This window comes from Pholcus phalangioides, unplaced genomic scaffold (assembly GCF_987345545.1).
Source record: "Pholcus phalangioides strain wild (caught in Gottingen) unplaced genomic scaffold, Ppha-v1.0 ptg000021l_1, whole genome shotgun sequence".
Classification (NCBI taxonomy): Eukaryota; Metazoa; Arthropoda; class Arachnida; order Araneae; family Pholcidae; genus Pholcus; species Pholcus phalangioides.
Genome location: NW_028301614.1, coordinates 8,946,857 through 8,965,486, shown reverse-complemented (window position 1 = coordinate 8,965,486; position 18,630 = coordinate 8,946,857). Strand labels below are relative to the sequence as shown.

General features: G+C 35.9%; 1 protein-coding gene and 2 non-coding genes across 3 annotated transcripts in view; all 3 read right to left on the bottom strand.

Annotated features, from left to right (window-relative positions):
- Positions 1 to 12,496, bottom strand: part of LOC149070577 (plexin-A2-like) — a 415,911-nt gene extending 403,415 nt beyond the window's left edge. Inside the window, exon 1 of the mRNA XM_089249177.1 lies at positions 12,398 to 12,496. Coding sequence (XP_089105303.1) covers positions 12,398 to 12,416 — 19 coding nt within the window. The 5' untranslated portion in view covers positions 12,417 to 12,496. The remainder of the gene's footprint in view (positions 1 to 12,397) is intronic.
- A 587-nt stretch (positions 12,497 to 13,083) lies between these two features.
- TRNAI-UAU (transfer RNA isoleucine (anticodon UAU)) lies at positions 13,084 to 13,175 on the bottom strand. Its single transcript is given in 2 exon segments — positions 13,084 to 13,119; positions 13,138 to 13,175. It is a non-coding gene; the product is annotated as a tRNA-Ile (tRNA).
- Positions 13,176 to 13,286: 111 nt separating this feature from the next.
- Positions 13,287 to 13,373, bottom strand: TRNAY-GUA (transfer RNA tyrosine (anticodon GUA)). The gene is given in 2 exon segments: positions 13,287 to 13,322; positions 13,337 to 13,373. It is a non-coding gene; the product is annotated as a tRNA-Tyr (tRNA).
- Positions 13,374 to 18,630: the final 5,257 nt, after the last annotated feature.

Below are 18,630 nucleotides of genomic sequence, written 5' to 3'. Positions count from 1 at the left end.
ACTGTCATCAGCGTGATCATAACGTATATGAGTTTTTGTTTCCTTTACTCTTTCTATTTTTTTTATTTCAGTAATTATTAAACTTTTGCACCTGTGGTTCCCTTGCCATGACGTTCATTCACGGCTTCCCAGAATAGTCTAAAAAAAAGAACCACTTCAAAGGACTCAATAGGCAATCACCAACATCAACAGCGAGTTACGACGCCCATGACAAAAGTTGGCGATGTCGTTAGGAGTCGCATACTTTGAGAAACACTAGCTTATTTCATTGCAAAGTGACACTAGATTGAATTTTTGCAGTCGAGTAAAAGCTTCACAGACGAAGAAAATCAGTCGAAATCTTTGTATATAGTTGTCGGATTTTTTTTTTCTGGCTTAGCAATTGCTACAGTTAAAGAATCCACCTTCAAAATGTCTAAGTTTCATTGAAAGGCTTTCATATGCACCCTGTAAAGCCAGCCGTACAGTTGCAGGTTTCATTTTTAAACACTTAAAGTATCTTTCAACATAACTTTAAAAGGATGGATCAAATATATCATTTCAATCTAATACATTACTACAGCAAGACCTCCCAATAACGGCCACTAACAGGACCGTAAAAATGTCGCCGCTATTGGGAGGTGGTCGTTATTGGGAATAGTAGTTTTATTTCTGAAGAAAAAGTTATCGATCTATGTAACATAAAAAATTATCCTTTCTGTAATTGATTTTGATAATTATGTAATTTATAATATTTGAAAGTATAATTATATTGACGCTGTAATATTATAATCTCAACGACAGAGCCGCAACAAATGGGGATCAAGTGGATCTAGTGACCCTGCCCCTGCTGCCGGTCCAGAGGGGCGTAAATTTCACCCTTTAAACCATAGTTTCCCAACCTTTTTACCTCTATCGCCCCCTTCTTCAAGAATTTTTTTCTCCCATCGCCCCCCAACGCAATCTTACCCATAGGATCCTATGTTATACCCGTAGCTTCTACCGCTCCCAGGGAACTTTCCATCGCCCCCAAGGGGGCGTTAACGACCACGTTGGGAATCACTGTTTTAAACTCTCTTATGCTTATGACGGGTGGATGAAATGCGACCCTCGCAGTCATCTGATGTGGCCTGTGATATCAAACCTAATTCTGTCAGAATGAACTATATAAACGGCACATTCTCAAATCACATTAATCACCTGGGGCGCTGTTTCAAATCACTTAAATGACCCTTGACACATATACACATCACTTAAATGATCCTTGACACATATACACATCACTTAAATGACCCGTGACACATATACACATCACTTAAATGGCCCACGGCACAATTATAGATCACTTCAGTGACTCTTTTTCCCTCTCCACTACCTTCAATGTGCCCATCTAGCATTTATACCCAGGAAAAGAAAGCATACATAATTTCCCCCCATAAGGGCTCCCCTGAAAATCAGCTTGAACATTATTTTTCCTCATAGCGATATGCGTATTTTTTCTTCCGACTCCATGGCCAAAGTGGCTGAAGTTCGGAGGTTACCTGTAATGTCAAGTCTATGGAACGCGTTTGGTTCGAACAAAATGTGGCCGTTGTTCGGAGGTGGCCGTTAAAGGAGGTTTTACTGTAATATTAATTTAATAGATCTTTGTGCATAGACATAAACTTGCATATTTGTGCCTATCAAAATTTTCAATCTTTCCCCATATTTTCAATAACTTTAAGCCTATGCGTATCTATTTGAAAATGATTCACATTTTCCACTATTAGAAAAAAAAGGAAATGAAATATGAAAATATAGGGAAATAAAAATAATTACTGACTCAAAAAAAAATCATCGCATATCTTTTTTTCAAAATAAGATATTGTATAACTTAACGAGCTGAAAAAAAATAAGAGGAAAATTATCATCAGAAAATAAAGAATTGAGGGCGAAGACTGGACGAAGATTATGGTGCCCATAAACTGAAAAACTTCAACTCAATTACTTAATTTTATATTTATCCGTTTTTGCTCGTGAATATTTATGTCTCAAAACACAGAAGCCACCAACTCACTTCATCCCCTTACCCGATTTTCAATTAACTTTCCTTAATACTAAGTCTAGGGATTTTCACGAAGTCATGAGTAAGGATGAAGAAAGCTTTAAAGCTTCTGCTTAGACTCATTTAATTCGTCCAATTTTCATTTTTATTCTTTATCTGTTTGGAAAATTCCAATTTTCGATTTCGTTCGTCCTAAATTAGAAATTTTATAAACGTCTTTCCATTATTATCAACATAATAATTTTCCTTTTATCAGAATATATGCGAGTTCTTTAATTCTCTAGATATAATAGTGCAATTCGTTTTATTTAAGTAAAATGGTTTTTCATTTTTTGTTTCTTTCTAAACATTTTGGTATCATGTTTAAAGATGAAACATTTTCAATTTTACTATAGATGCTTAAAATTTATAACTACAATTTTTATTAAAGAAAACATACCGCGTTTGTGATGGAATTAAAATTAAGCATAGACACAGTCGAGTTACATTATTTCAACCCCCCAGTTAATATTCATAATAATGGTCTTGTTCAGTCCAAACAACAGATGTATGTTGTTGTCAATTCCACGAAAAATATGCTCAGATTTGTCCATTAGGATAATCCATAAGCAATCATACGTATTAATCCGAAGAATGTGAAATGGTCCAATAATCTGACTGGCTGTGTATAAAAGAAAAACGTATGTTCATAACGGGTGTAAAAAGTAATTGGGTTTTTAATCAAAAATACATTTAAAATCCTTAGAAACATTTTTCCTTTTTTTTTTGTAGATTTTTTTGCCCCAAAGCAATTTTTTTCCCTTTTTCTTTGAACTTCGTGCTGAAAGTTTTGAAAATTATATATACGTATTTTGCCCGAGAGCTTTTTAATTTTAAATATTTGTTAAAATTAGATTAAAAGGAAGGTTAATTAAATTAAAATGGTGATGAAAAACATGCAACGTTTATCTTTGTTATTATTAATGAAGAATTTATGTTGGTTCTAACAATTAATGTATAGAAAAATATCACGAGGAAAAATTCCTTTCTCTTCTCAAATGAAAGTTAACATTTGTTAAAAAAATTATCTAATTATCTAGGAAATGAACAATGTTTTGTGTAAAATTCTGAAGATCGTGTTTTTTTTTAAATATGTGTGTACAACAATACAGTGGTTGAGAAATATTAAATTAAAGCAATTCTGGTTGGTTTGAGATGCAATTTCCAAACAACGTAAAAAAATTATTTAAAAAACTAGTACTATTTGTCTGTATGTTGTTGGTATCTAAAAAATTTTTCCTGTCTCTATCGAATTTCGAATAAGATGCTGTACCATGTATGCCATAATCAAATATGAAAATACCGTGTTTTTAACAAATGCTCCTAAAACAACTCATGCGTAAACAGTAAAATATCGAGTAGCAGTCTCTGCATTAGGGTAAAACAATTTTCAATGACTTTTTATGAATATTACTAATAAATAATGCATGTTTGTTAGTAACTACATACCAGTAGGACTCGATCTACGAAAAAAATTGATTGAAATTTTCATTCATCTTACTTAGTTTTGAAAAGATAGTATAGAAAAGTTCCTGAATCCGTCACCAGGTGGCATTTTGGCTAATGTAATCATGTTGCACGCATTCATTTTCCTATACTTCTATGTTACTCTTATGACTGTGAGCACATTATTTCGAGAGTTATTCATTTATATGTGAAATTTCCCATGTGTTACTCTAAATATTTATCTTTTTTGTTCTCGGGTATCCCAAAATGATTCGGAGAGGTTGAAAATGGTTGTAAGCTGCTGCGCACCTATTTCCAGTGCCGTAACTAGGCAGGTGCAGCAGATGTACCCGCACAGGGCCCACTTGGAAATGGGGGCCCAGAATAATGAGCCAGAAGGGGCCTGAATGCAAATTCTTGCAAAGGGCACAGGAATATGGTTAGTTACTGCACTGCCTATGTCATACGAGATATTAAAACACTCATAACTCGCAAACGGTTTAAGATAGAGCAATCAAACAAATTTCTAGGTGTTCCAAATGTTTCATATGCACTATAATATTTTGACTTAAAAACGCCACCTGGTGTTGAATTCTTGAACTTTCTGAACTTAACTCGAATATCAAATAAGTTTTGACCAAATTTATAAGCTTAAATTTACGAAAGTTCATTAATGAAATTATATGAAATAAAATTTTAACTCCTCTCTCTCCCCGGAATGTGTGTACACTGACTATAAAAAAAATAATTAAATATTTTATCAATACTCCAGTATAATTACTTGCGCCCGAGTGTCGTGGCTGTAAAATGCTCGTCTACAACCATGTAGGCTACTACCAAACCAGATATACACCTCGTCCATATTCTTCTGCGGAACTCCTAACAAATTGGTACATGTTTGAATGTGTGTGTAGTGAACCTTTCGTGAAGTTTGTTTCTTGTGTAATGTTTGCCATGTGTAGTGCTGCCATCAATTTTTCTAACTATACATGAAGTGCAATGATTGAATAGTATACCGTTGTAGGCCTGTTGCTCTCTGCGGCAAGACTTCTTAACTGGAAGATCGGCTCACATTTGTGCCTCGAAGTTGGGCCATAGTGAAGACAGCCGTCAAGTCCCAGATTTGAACCGCGGGAAGAAGATAGGATATTTTCCCTAACGAGCTTGAGGTAACCACGGATAGATGGCTCCTTCATTTCCAAAGCGAATCGTTAATGGCAGCAAATTTCTGTATAGCGATATGGACGGAGTTGGTGTGGTGAAGTAGTATAATTAATGACGTAAACCCTTGTAAAATGCTGTCAAGTGAAATTAAATTTCCAAAGTTTTATGCATATCAATCTTTTTACAATGATATCCATAATAATGAGATTTTTTGAGTAGATTGGGGCTCACGGGGACTGTACAAAAAGTTAATTTTTAATTTTTTTTTAATAATTATACAACCCAACCCCTGGAAACATGAATATCATGTCTGCGTGCTACATGCTATTTGAACACTTTTTCTAATCGAAAGTATGCGTCTAGTCTATCAATGGTTCTCCTGTAAAATGTCATCTCTTTGCTATACACCTTGTACATATATTTATCCATTTTGTCAGCGGCTTTTCACTGTATATTGTACTCGGAGAATTAAGTAGCACTTTAGATTCTTCAGGAAGCATTATAATGAAATATACACGCTGAAAGTCAGTACACAATTTAATAAACCGTTGTTCCTGCACAGTTTTTAGACGATTTCTGTTAAAGATTCAAATTACCCTCTCGTTCAACCTCTATCTACGTGTATGTAACCAGTGATAAACATTGATTAAAATCAGTTGACACGTCAATGAAACCAAGCAAATTAATTCTAACATATTTGCTGTCAAATTTGATAAATTTATAAATCGATTAAATAACACGATCTGTAAAAACCACAGCAAATACAAAATACACTTCAAAAGAAATTGAAAAATAAAATATGGATGGGTATTTCCTCCTTCCCAACAAAGAAACGACAATCTTCAGAGAAAATAAAATAGTGAATTTTCTTTCGGAATTTGATCAAAGGTTGTTGATCTCTCTCTCTTTTCCCACTCTATATCTTCCTTTTGAAGTAGTCATTTCATTATATGTACACTTGTGTGTGTATGCGTCTCTATGTTGGCTCATTGTCAAGAACACACAAAACCCGTGCGGCACAAAAGTCATTTACTCATTCAAGATTTAAAAAAAGAGAAGAGTCTTTCTGCATTCTCGTACCTTGACATAACCCCCAGGAAAAGCATGGATCAGAAAATAAAAAAATAAAAATACACTAAGGCATTTCCAGAAAGTATAAAAGAAAACGCAGATAAGGAACATACATACATACGCTTTTACCTTCTACACAAAATCCTGCAAACACATACGAAAAATAACAGAGAAAGTCCCAGTTACTACCAAAATGCAAATCTTGTATATTTACTTTCTTCGAGGCTACAGCAGGAGCAGCATTGGGAATGGAATTAAAATGAGATAGACCTTCTCCGAGACACGAGCAAACAGAAGAAACGAAGGTGGGCGAATCATGGAAAACATACGAAAAACCAAAAAAAATAAATAAATAAAATGGGATTTGAAAAAGAAAAAAAGAAAAATTCACTTCAAACGATTAAAAAGAAAAAAGATAAAATGAATAGAGGAAGGAAAGGCCAAAGGCACATTGGACAAATGAACCTACAATCCAACCAGATTCCCTTAAAACCCAGAAATTAGCATATCTAGAGATTTAATTTTCCGTTACTTCCCTTTTAAAACTTACGGAAATAAAATAGAACGAAAAAAAAAAGTAGGAAAATGGAACTCACGGAAGTAAAGCGGAAAGGAAAAAAGGATGGAGAGAGTTAAAAAAAATTGGGAAAAACCGGAAAAACAAAAGAACTGGATTAGAGAAAGAACTATGAAATTTACTAAGAAAAGTTGGAAAAATAGAGAGGAGGAGGAGGGGGGGGGATTCAATTCCACTGCCCTCTAGAAAGTACTTTAGTTGTTGGCCGCCACTCAATATGGCACCCTGAAGCTCCCGGCACCCTTTTTTTTTCTTCTCCCGGCTCGTATCCGGCGTTTCCTAACACTTCCTTTTTATCCTTCCTCTTCAGTGACGAGCCTGTATATATTTTTTTCCTCATTCTGTCTTTTTCCTCCTACCATCCATAAAAGAGTTAGAATGTATGAATATTTATTAACCCTCTCTTTCTCTTCTCGTCCTTATGCGGTCAAAATGACTAAATTAAGGGGTGGAAGAAGCTCCCTCTAACGGATAGATATAAATTGGCTGAAGGGGCTAAAACAAGAAATAAGATCATGTGTTCAAGGAAAAGAGAATTGCAAGTTTTTCCGTCTTCTTTAAATAATAATGGAATTTTCTTTCCAACCTGAAATGGAATTTAAGAACCAGGTAAAAAGAAAATTTGTGGCTTTGGAAAATGAATTAAGAGAGGGAAGAGAAATTCATATGTAAATTTTTCTGATGTAATTTTTCCTGGCATTGATCATGGGGGGAGGGTTTAGATCGTTACTTTATGTTTGAATAAGATTTCTTGATTTACAATTAGAGACACACGGTTATTTCAAGACTGCCAATTTACAAAGAAGTGATATACATCCGAGCTAGTCTATCGTTGGAGCTGGCCTCTAATCTAGGTTTTTTTTTTTACTGGATTTTAGTGCAGCTCTATGACGTGGTAGTATATATTTTTATTCATCTTACTTAGATTTAAAGATAGGATGTGGAAAAGTTCCCGAATACGTCACCCCAGTTTGCGTTTTAACTAGGGTTATCATGTTGCGCGTATTCATTTTCCTACTAGTATGTTTCCTACTTGTATGTTACTTTCATGACCGTGAGGATATTATTTCAAGTGCTGTCAATGTTTATGTGGAATTTGCCATGTTTTAAATTTCCATGTTTTTTTTGCTCTCGGGTATCCCAAAATGATTCGGAGAGGTTGAAAATTATTGTAAGAGGCTGCGTACCAATGTCATAAGAGATATTAAAACGGTCGTAACGCCCAAACGGCTTAAGATAGAGCGATGAAAAAAAAAATATAAGAAAACTAAATGTGGCATGCAGTATAGGATTTTAGAAACAAAAACACCTCCCCCCCGGTGTTAAATTTTTGAACTTTCTTGAGCATCTCTAATATCAAACAAGCTTTGACCGAATTTACAACTTCAATTTATGAAAGCTCATTAGTGAAGTTATATTATGTGAAACTTGTTATATATATTCTGTTTGTTATGCAGTATTATATTTTGTATAAAAAGAACTAGGCTTCGAATGTAAGACTTCATAAACTTGCTCATAAGTTACTCCAAAATATGTTGATATTCATGTGAATTATTTGAAATAATTTAACATATCGTTTATGAACTCTGCAGTTAGAGAAATAAATACATGTGATAGACCTTTGATTAGATTTTGGTTCATAATCTTAACAATATATGGCGGAATATCGTATTAAAATTTTGTAATGATACAATAAATAGATTTTTAGAAATCATTTTGTTCAAACTCAAGTAATACTATCCGAATACTATCAAGTATACTATAGAATTTTTCGTAAAACAGTGATCATTCACTGATCACTTCTTGTAAAAATACAATAATGAAATGGGCGTAACTTCGGTTTGGGACGTCTCGTAAACAAAACAAGGCTCGTTTCAGAATCCCAAGAAATGGGACTTTCATAAAAAATAAAAATTGCAAAAAATTGTAAATTTGGGAAAAATATCGATATTTTTTCCCAAAATGATGATTTAATCGTAGTCGGATGCCTTAAATTTATACCCCCACCAATTTTTTTTAGTATTTTAGTTTATTGCAATTTTGTTGCTGAAAGTGGCTTGATGGAAATTTATACCTTCACTCTTTAAGAAGGCTTCTTTGTAGAGTTACAGGCTCAGCGATAACAAACATACACATTCAGAATATTCTTCAGTGAAATGGAGTCCAAGCAATTTGCTCCATATTTCAGTCAAGTTTGAACACCAAGTATGAATATTTGAAAAGTTTTCCCGTTTTCTAAAATAAGAGAACAGGTTGTTGTTGTTTCTTATCTCTCTTGGTATATCTTATGTATCAAATACGAAGAAAGCCTTCTTCCACCAAAGCTGATCCAAGCAGTTCTCGGTTCCCTTTGATGGTCATGATACATGGCGTGGAAATTGAGATTAACGACTCAGGGAGTCGCCACTCTGGTTTTGCAGCCAGGTCAGAAAAGAGAGAGAGAAAAGGACTTTAATGACATTGCTTTTCTCTTGTAAAAGTCACGAAGGAAAAGGGGTATATAAAAGCAGCTAGAAAAGTCTTACCCGTCCATCCATGAGAATAGTATAGAATCCCCAAGTGATACGATGGATACCACAGAGGTTTGATTTTCGGCAATTACTGGACCATTAATGGAATGGAAATGCAGAGTAGATGCCTATTAAGCACTAAAAGGGGATGAAGTCCTCCAAACCTTGCTGCCATTTCTTTGGCTCTAATCTTTTATTTTTACCTTGTATTCTGGTGTTTTTCTTTATTACCCTAAGCTCTTGCATTTGTTATGGATGTGGCTTCCTTGTTTCTTAGCGTCAGCTTTTTTTTTACTTCGTATTTCTGTGTTCAGATGGCAAAAGTCGCAATCGCAAACTTTAAAATTTCAAGATGGAAAATAATTTGCCAATTTACAATTTTGTTTTACAGTTATTGTAAATAACCTTTTCCCAACACGCGATTCTGTGGCTTTTGATTTATTATAATTTGCCTCCGTTATTTTCTCATATACTGAAAGATTAAAAACTTACGACATTTTGCAAGCATTTAAACCAGTGGAACTCAAACTTTTGTCACACGCGGCTCTCTTACCCTATTCATGGTTCATGTGCAGCTCTCCAGAATAGCTGGATAGATATTCTCCCATATAAAACAACCACTACAAAGCATACAAATCAATATCTCCAGCTCGCCGTGACGCACATTTTGAGAAAAACTGTTCTAATCATTAACGAACGAGACTCCGGGATGTGAAACCACCGTCACTTTACTTACCCAATTTTTAGGGAAAGTGACTTATAACATTTGCCATTTGAACACAGATTTTTTTTCTCATTTTCATTTAAAAAATGTTATAGATACAAATAAAAATACAACGCCACAACAGGCAAAATGCCCAACGAGGTGGCTGAGAAAAGATGTCCATAGAACAATGGTTCTCAACGTTGAGTGGTCACCCCCACACTTGCACACTTGCAGTCATGTGATATTGTGAGGGATCTTCGGGTGAAAATCCGATGAAAGGGAAGCCACGAGTTTTGAAGGGGCCATGGAGAGCTGCGAAGAATTAGAGATTTCAAGTTGAACATGGTGTGAGAAAATGTTACTACTTTCAGATTTCAGCTCAGCTGTCCAAAGAACCAAGGCCTTCTTAACCCAAGGACCCATACGGGCATAGACCGGGGCCTCATATCCATAAAGGGAGGAGGGCTACATGATGAGATCTGGTGTAATGATTTTTGAATGCAAGTATGTGAATATGTAAGTTGTATTTCAGGCTTTGACAGTTAACATATATACCAGAAACTTTTTTCCTCAAAATTTCTATGCGTCATTTTTGAAGATTTTTGTAAATCTTCACACTTTTACTGAAGAAAAAAGAAACAAGTGGCAGCAAATTGTCAATTAAAATTGTGAATTGCAACAATTCCATGTGACCACTGCACCATTGGTTTTATGTAACTCCAGCAACGATGATTCCATTCAATTAAGGATGTAACGGTCTTCGCCTCAACAATGTTTTAGCGTTATTAAATGCCATACTGGCACACCTACCACACTTTTCACGTACAACTACGGCACCTATGGTTTTAAGCAACTGCGAGAACAATAGTTTAATGTGATTGCGACAACAGTTAGTTTTAGATAACTGGCAGCAACATTCATTTTTATTTATTGAATGCAATAACCACACAGCAACCACATTTCTTACCCGCAACCGCGACAACAAGGGTTTCGTGTTACTGCTGAAACAATAGTTTTCAAATAACTTATAGAAATAATACAATTTTACACAATTGAAATCGCAATAATGGCACCAACTACGCGCCTTACGCACGATAGAGGCAGCAATTTTTTCATGTAATTGCGGCAACAATGATTTCAATCAATTTCTTATGAATGTGTTTTCCTTGTTTCTAGCTTCGGCTTCTTTTTTTACTTCGCATTTTCCCCCCTCTCATTCTCATTCAACAAATTTTATTGAAAAGAACGGCAGATATGTAGAGACAAAGATGTCCTCTCTACTTGTTAATACACATCCCAGAAGAGGCAAGAGTGAATTTCCTTTACCATCATCATCTCTACTTGAGTACCGTATTTTAAGGTATAACAGAAACCCATTTTTACCAAAAATTGGGTCTCAAAAACAGATAGAATATACATGGATAGTATTATAGATATTAACAAATAACTCAATTCCTTGCAATTTAAGATGAGAGTGACTCTGATGATGATTATAAACTAGTTGATGTAACTGATTGTGGGTGTGTCAGATGAGAGTTGTTATGACTTATGAGAAATATTTAATGGATGCTATGAAGAAATATATTTCTTTTTACATCTTAAAATTAAAAATATCTTCGATGAAAACTCTTTTCCAAAATTTTAAGCCCAATAAACCAAGGGGTTCCTTACGCACGTTAAAATACTGTACATATACATAAGTCACCTTCTCTACATGGTATATCCCGCATATCTTGAATTAACAAATGGAGAAGACTTTCTCTCTGCACATATGTCACCATCTAGTGACTTTGATGCCATTTACTAGCCATTACCTGATTGCTGTCACAGTCCATCGCACTGTACCATTCAGCAGCAACGCTCTAACGAAGGAATTTCTTATTGTTTCTATTGCGTAGTGCTATTGCACTGGCTCGGAATGTGAGAGAGCTGCAGTTCGAATCCCTAGTGTGAATTTTCTTCACAACCATCATATCTACATAACAAACAGTATCCTACATATCTTGTAAGACAGATGTATATCAAGTAGAATTTTTATTTCCTTCAAAATTTCTATTCGTCATTTTTGAGAAAATTTGTTAAATAGCCAAACATTGTATTACAGTTTCATAAGAGAGAAAAGAAACAAGTAGAAATTCCTCTGTTTCTAGTTTCATCAAATGAAAATGTGTCTCTCCCGCTCACACACACACACACTGAAACAAGGAAGAGCAACAACACGCGAACTTCGTAAAGAAATTAATTTTTGTCTGAAAATTAATTTAATTTCGAGTTACGAAGAAAGAGGCTCTCACTCACCCCCCCCCCCCTTCATCCTCGACCTCACCTTAACTATATATACATACACATACTCATTTCCCATTTTTCCTCTTAAAGGATCGAGGAAAGTTCCCCGAAAGATTTCTTCAACGGAATTCAAATTAAATCACTGAATGAGTTGCCATATTCTCTCTCCTGAGATTTAATTTCCTTTTTTTTTTAATTTTTAGAAGGAAAATAAAAAGAAGAGAACGTAATTGCAATTAGTTCTAGAGCAGTAAATTACTATTTTTTTCCTACCTTGTGATAATACTGAATTAGGATCCAGAGAATTTCCGAGGCAATTTTTCAAAGATAGATTCAGGTACTAGATTGTCCTAATTATAATTATTTAACGTCCAATTAAGCAAATTTGAAATTTCGTGGTTTTTAGTATCGAGATTACCATCGAATACTTTGCAATTATAATCTTTCAGAATTTCATTCATTATTGAGCATATTCACGTGAAAATAAATCAATATTTGTGCAAGTGCATATAAAGAAATAGAATTCTTACAGTATCGAATGCAAATTTTCAAATGTTTCCGTGATTCCTACTCACCTGTACATGAACAAAACATTCGGCATTGCACTGGGACATCACACTAACATACATATATTGCATAGATGAGATTTTTCGGCTAGAAGGTGTATAGTAATATACGAGTGAGGATCGGTTGATGTGCCCGGGTTTCATGTTTTACTTGTGCAGTTAATCTGTAATGATACAAGGAAAGAGAAAATATCTATGTTAAATACATGTTACACCACAGTATAAATACAAATACAACGCCACAACAGGCAAATTGCCCAACGAGGTGGCTGACTTAAGAACATCATGGATCCCCGAGCCCCTACCTACTACTGCTACACCACACATGCACCCCCTCCCCCCGCCCGCGGAAGCCCCCAACGAATCGGTACATGCGGGAATGTGCGTGTACGTGTAGTGCAACCTGACGTAAAGTTTGTTTCTGTGTAATGCTTGTTATGTGTAGTGCTGTCATCTGCCCACAGTTTTACTAACTATGAGTGAAGTGTTATGGTTGAATGATTTACCGTTGTAGGACTGTTGCTCTCTGTGGCGAGACTTTTTAACGGGGAGATCGGCTCGCATTTACGCCTTGAAGTTGGGAACCACAGAAAACCAACTTCAGCCGACCACCACTGTGGGGTTCGAACCCAGATCCTCGCATCACGAGTCCGGCACTATAACCACTCGACCACCACAGCGGCAAAAAAAGTTTCTTCCCCAGGTGAGGCGCGAACTCACAACCCCGGCATCGCTCACAAGCACTGTCTTATAAGTACCGTGCGCTAACCAATTGCGCCACTGGGGACAAAAGTGTAATTATTTGGAGGTGGGTGGGTTTGAACCCATGTAACCTGAACTCTTCCCACCTAAAACCCCGTATCTTACCAACCCACCACTACAGGACCAAAAGAAATCTTCCGTCGAGCCGGAGTCGAACCAGCGACCTATGGATTTCCGACATTCGTTCTACAGTCCACCGCTCTGCCAACTGAGCTATCGACGGCACAAAAGTATGACCTCTTGGTGCAGGTCGGATTCGAACCCAGTCCGCTCGAGGATTGTCCCTATGTATCTCACGCCATGCCTCTACCAATCGCGATATCGTAGCAGTATATGAAATTGTAATAACTAATAAACGTTCTTAGCCAAAACACTGTAGAGCATAGATTTCCAACTGGTGTTCTGTGGAATCCTTTAGTTCCACAAGAGACTTTCAGGGGATCCACGATACAAAAATTATATTTTCATTGATTTTAAATGTTTTCACTTCAAATATCTTGAATATCACTGTAAATATATTGCAGATATATTCATTTTTTTGTGTTAGTTCCGTGGAGTAGTCTTGTAGCCATCAATGATTCTGTTAAACAGTCTCGTACCAATCGTACGTGGAACAGTATCACCAAGGTTTCTGTGGAACAGTTTCGTAACCATCAAGAATTCCGTGGGACAGTATCATCAAGGGTTCTGTGGAACAGTACCTAGAAGAGTTCCGTGGAGCAGCCTGATAACCATAAAAGGTTATTAGGCAAAACTAAAGCCTTGGAAACCCCTGCTCTAAGTTAGGATTCATTTCAGATCATTTGGCAAAAAAAAAAAAAAAATGCAATTGCTTTTTAAATCCCATGCCAATCAATTTTGCAGCGGTTGTCTCCACATGTTTTCTCTCCAGAGGGCTCTGATTAATGATATTTTAGTTGTACTCATTGATATATCTATTGCAAGAACATTTATTATTCTAAAATGTTTACCCCTTGTAATATGATGGGGTTATTAAACACTTTATCAGTCATTGGTGAGATTCTTATATGGAATAACATTCAAGTTCAATTGAACTTGCAGAATGAAGCAACAGCTGAAATACTCTAGTGAAAAATATATAAGCATGACGATACTGGTCAAATCGACAAAACATTTACATGCCCAGTCGGGCAAGTGTGTGTGTGTGTGTGTGTGATATTTTAAACGCCCATCAATATTTGAAATATTGATCTCTGGATTTACTTTCTTTAAAAGTGGCAAAAGAAGTTGATTTATTTATATAAAAGAAATATCCTGTTGCACATATCATGTTCCTGAAATATATAGAATGCAGTGAAATTTCTGAAATATTTTAAAATCTTTTTGGGTACATTAGAATTAGAATTTATTGACACAAAACATACAAAACGGGGAAAAGGGATAAAACATGAATAAGGGGGAAAACAAACACAATGGGAGGGGGAGAAAATCAACGCATATATCCATATTAAACCCAAGAGATCTATATGTGATATGTCCAGGGTCGAACTACAAATAATTTCAACGTTGGCAAACACATTCTATTGAAACACTATACTCAACATTATAAATATGCGTAAATGATACAAGTTGATCAAACAATAGGTACAGTACAAGGTCTGGTTAATATTTTTATCCAATGGCGTGTTTCTTACTTTTTTTTCTTTACATTGAAGTGAAGCATAGAAGCGTAAGAGAGGCAAAACAAACTTCTTTAAATACTTGGCATATATTTGGTTTCTTTAGAATTTTGAGTTTAGGTTAAAATAAAATTTATAGTTAAATTATAAGGTGTTATTATAATCTATAAGCAGTTTTTTTAAAGCGGTTAATGTTTCTTTCGAATTTTATATCATTACTTAATGTGTTATAAGATCTTTGTGCTAAATATTGTACATATTGTATAGTGTTTTTCTATATTAGCTTATTTTTGGAACTTACACCAGACATTGTAGACTGATTGAACGACAGGACTTTGTCACCGGACTTGCCAAGATCTATTCCATCCTAGCTTCGTGGCAGAGTCTGGAACAAAGTGTGTATACCTAACAGTCTGAGTGCGTATTTAGTGTTGTGTCTGATGCGTCAGATGTGCCAGTGCTGCCATCTATATTTAAAATTGTGAGTGAAGTGTAATGACTGAATATTTGTACCGTTGTAGGTCCCGTTGCTCTATGTGGCGAGAGCGAGAGTATTTTAACGGGATCGACTCGCAATCGTGTTTCGAGGTCGGTTTACAAGACTGAAGTGATCTATCATATCCTCCATAAGGCACTTCCACTGATACGTCCAAATTAGCTTCATCATCATCATCATCATCGCCGTTTTTAATAGAGGTAATAATTTTAAATAAGCATTTACTAATTAAAAATATTTCGATTTAAGAGGTTTTATTCCTTGAATTTCATCATCATTATACACAGGAAATGCAATTGAATCGGGGAGTCGGAGATTATCCTTCATGATCAAATATATAACATGTGCATAACAAACCACTGTATAATTAAAAGGAAGGCCATCTAAGGAGACTATATAAGACCCTAAATATTTGGAAAATGCGATCTTGAAGGGTTCTAAGAGCGATCCACAGAAAGCCTCTGCCTTCCCAGACACACACACACCCTTCTCCAGTTCCCATAATTCAGGGAAGTGTAGAGGAAAGGAGAATGAATATCATAACAGCAGGAATTCCTTGAGGCATTTCAAGCCTTTTCCGGAGGTTATTGGTATCCAGGATAGAGAAGAGTGGAAGGAAGGCTATGAGAGAGAGAGAGAGAGATAGGGCTATGCCTGGCTCCCTTGCATCGTATATCAACATAATCGTGCGCAGAACCGTCAGCAGGAAGATTCTTCACCACCACCAGCAGCAGCAAAATCAGCACCAGCACCGACCGACCCGCTTCTTTGCTGCATTCAATCCTGCATTTCCTTGCATAATTTACGCCACAACGGTAAAGGCCTAACGCTAATCTTCCGAGTGAAGCTTGATCCAAAGAGATTTATTATTATTCCTAAAACCCTTTTCCCTTGTCCCATCCACCTTTTAAATTTTCCGAAAATACTTAGGTACCCACCATCATCGGAGAGAGAGAGAGATTAATCCACGTCATTAAAGTACTTATATGAGCACCAACCGTTAAAGTACACTGCTATACTCTTGATGAGTACACGGATGATAATGTTTGTAATTTACTCCTAATGAACAAATTTTTGTTTCACTAATTAAAAACGGGGAACAGCGATGAAAAAAAAAAACCGAGGAGGAAAAATATGGGGGAAAAAATCATGGTGGCATTAGCATGATTTAAAAATTTTCGTGTTATTTCCCCTGTTTTAAGTTCATACATTTATGATGAAGTTTACCGAAAGGGGGAAGAAGAGTCATGATGGGGTTTGCTGATGAGTCATTGACTCTTAAGTGCTTCTCGGGCTGTGACTCTTGCTGTCGATTCTGCTGTCGGGACTCAAGTACCCGTATGTACGATACTATCTTTCCGAAATCATTTTTATTCCCCCCCCCCCCCCGTGTCATGAGGTTAAAATTTAGTCAGAGCATTTCTGAGGGTGATGGCGATGTGAATCTCCTGTGAGGTGATGGGATATGATGGAGAATTTTCTCTGATTGCCAACTTTTTCCACTCTTTATATATTACGTGAAACTCATGGGTACCCATTCAAATGCTCATGATAAGAAAATTTGAATATACCATCCGTAAACGAAATATTGAACGTTTCTGTACAAACTATAGAGAGACAAACTTTTCCCAAAAGAGGAAAGCGTTTTAAAATATCAGTATGAAAATGAATTTTATTGTATTTCTAAATGAGAAGACTTTTATAAATTTTAGTAGGTGCTTAGTTCGGAAATACATTATAAAACTTCGATGAAAGATTTTTTTACCAAACAGATATTTTTACAAAACTTGGAAAAAACAAAAACAATAAGGTTATCGGTACGCTTAATTGGTTGCCTTTTACAAGTTTTATAAAATAACTTTTGCAGTGGTGGTAGTGGTTAATATATATTTACAGTTGTCATGCGAATCGTATAATATTCGATTAAGCGCTGAAAAGTATTTCAAATTATTAATTATACAATCAGAACTGCAAATGAAAATTAAAATAAATTCAAAATTTTCAAAACAAATTTTTTTGAGGTACAAAGTGCACATTTCGAGAGCGAAACAACACTGACGGAACGGGAAAAGTGACTTGGCGTGAAAACCGATTTTCTTAAAGCTTAGACAGCTTACTATCACCGCACACCAACTCCGGTCATATCGCCATACAGAAATTTACTGGCAATCGAAAATTTTGAATTTATTTTTATTTTCATTGATCACTGATTGTATCATTGTAATTTGAAATGCTTTTCAGTGCTTAATCGAATATTATACGATCCATATGACAACTGTAAATATATAGGCTATTAACCTCTACGTTATAGTTCTCCATATTTTTGTTTCATCTCCCCGTCTTCAATTTTTTTCCTTTCTCATCATCGCTCCCTCTCCCCCCCCCCCAATTCAAGCTAACCATAGGATCTTATACTAAACCCATAGAAAAACGAAGCTGTATACATGTAGAACTTCTACCGCCCCTTGGACTTTTCCATCGCCCACTTTGGGAAACACTGCACTATAAATAAGTTCAGCATGAATGTTTAAATAAACTTTATAAAACTGAATACATTTTTGGAATTCACTTTGACCGACCGAATTTAATTTTTCTCGTCGTTTCCTAGCCCGATGGCCGTGACTGCCTGGCGACTTGAGGGTGCCCTTGACGGCTATGAAGAGGGTTATAGATAATGTTGTCCATGTTTGTGTAGATGTGAAGTGCGTAATTGAAAGAAAAATAAGAATAATACGGTACAGGTAAATGCCACCATCAGAATATTAATTCAGATCTTTTGTCAGAAGCTCAAGCTCTATACCACGGGGGACACCAAGCGCGCGTAAGCTAAACTTAGAAAACCGGTAGAAAACCCCGGTAAGGATGGAATCACAAAATTTTTAAGAAGAATCAAATTCAAAAATAAATGTAGGTACGTGAAATTAAACATGACAAAGAATGAATAACTCAGTGTACCTACCATTCGTACAAGCTGAGCCATCGACATCGGTAACCAACTTACACGCCTCAATACTTTATGGACAGTCATTTTTGACAGCATGACAGATTAGACGATGGCAAGTACAGGGTGTTTCAAAAAGAATCATCCGATTTAAAAAAAAATCATAGCTATTCAGCTTTTAATCTGTTTTGTTCGAATGATGTATAGGCAGAAAGAACTCTCGAGTTTCACGCAGTTTCCTGCCGGTTTCAGGTAGCGCTAACGCTGTTCCTTCGGCCGCCATTTCAGTGTTTGTCAAGATAGCGACTTCATAACAGAAATCGTTTTGTGTTCTAAGCTTCGCGAAGAGTGAGTCCGTAACGCACGTCAGACGAAAATGTGGAGCGCATGCGACAGAGTTTCA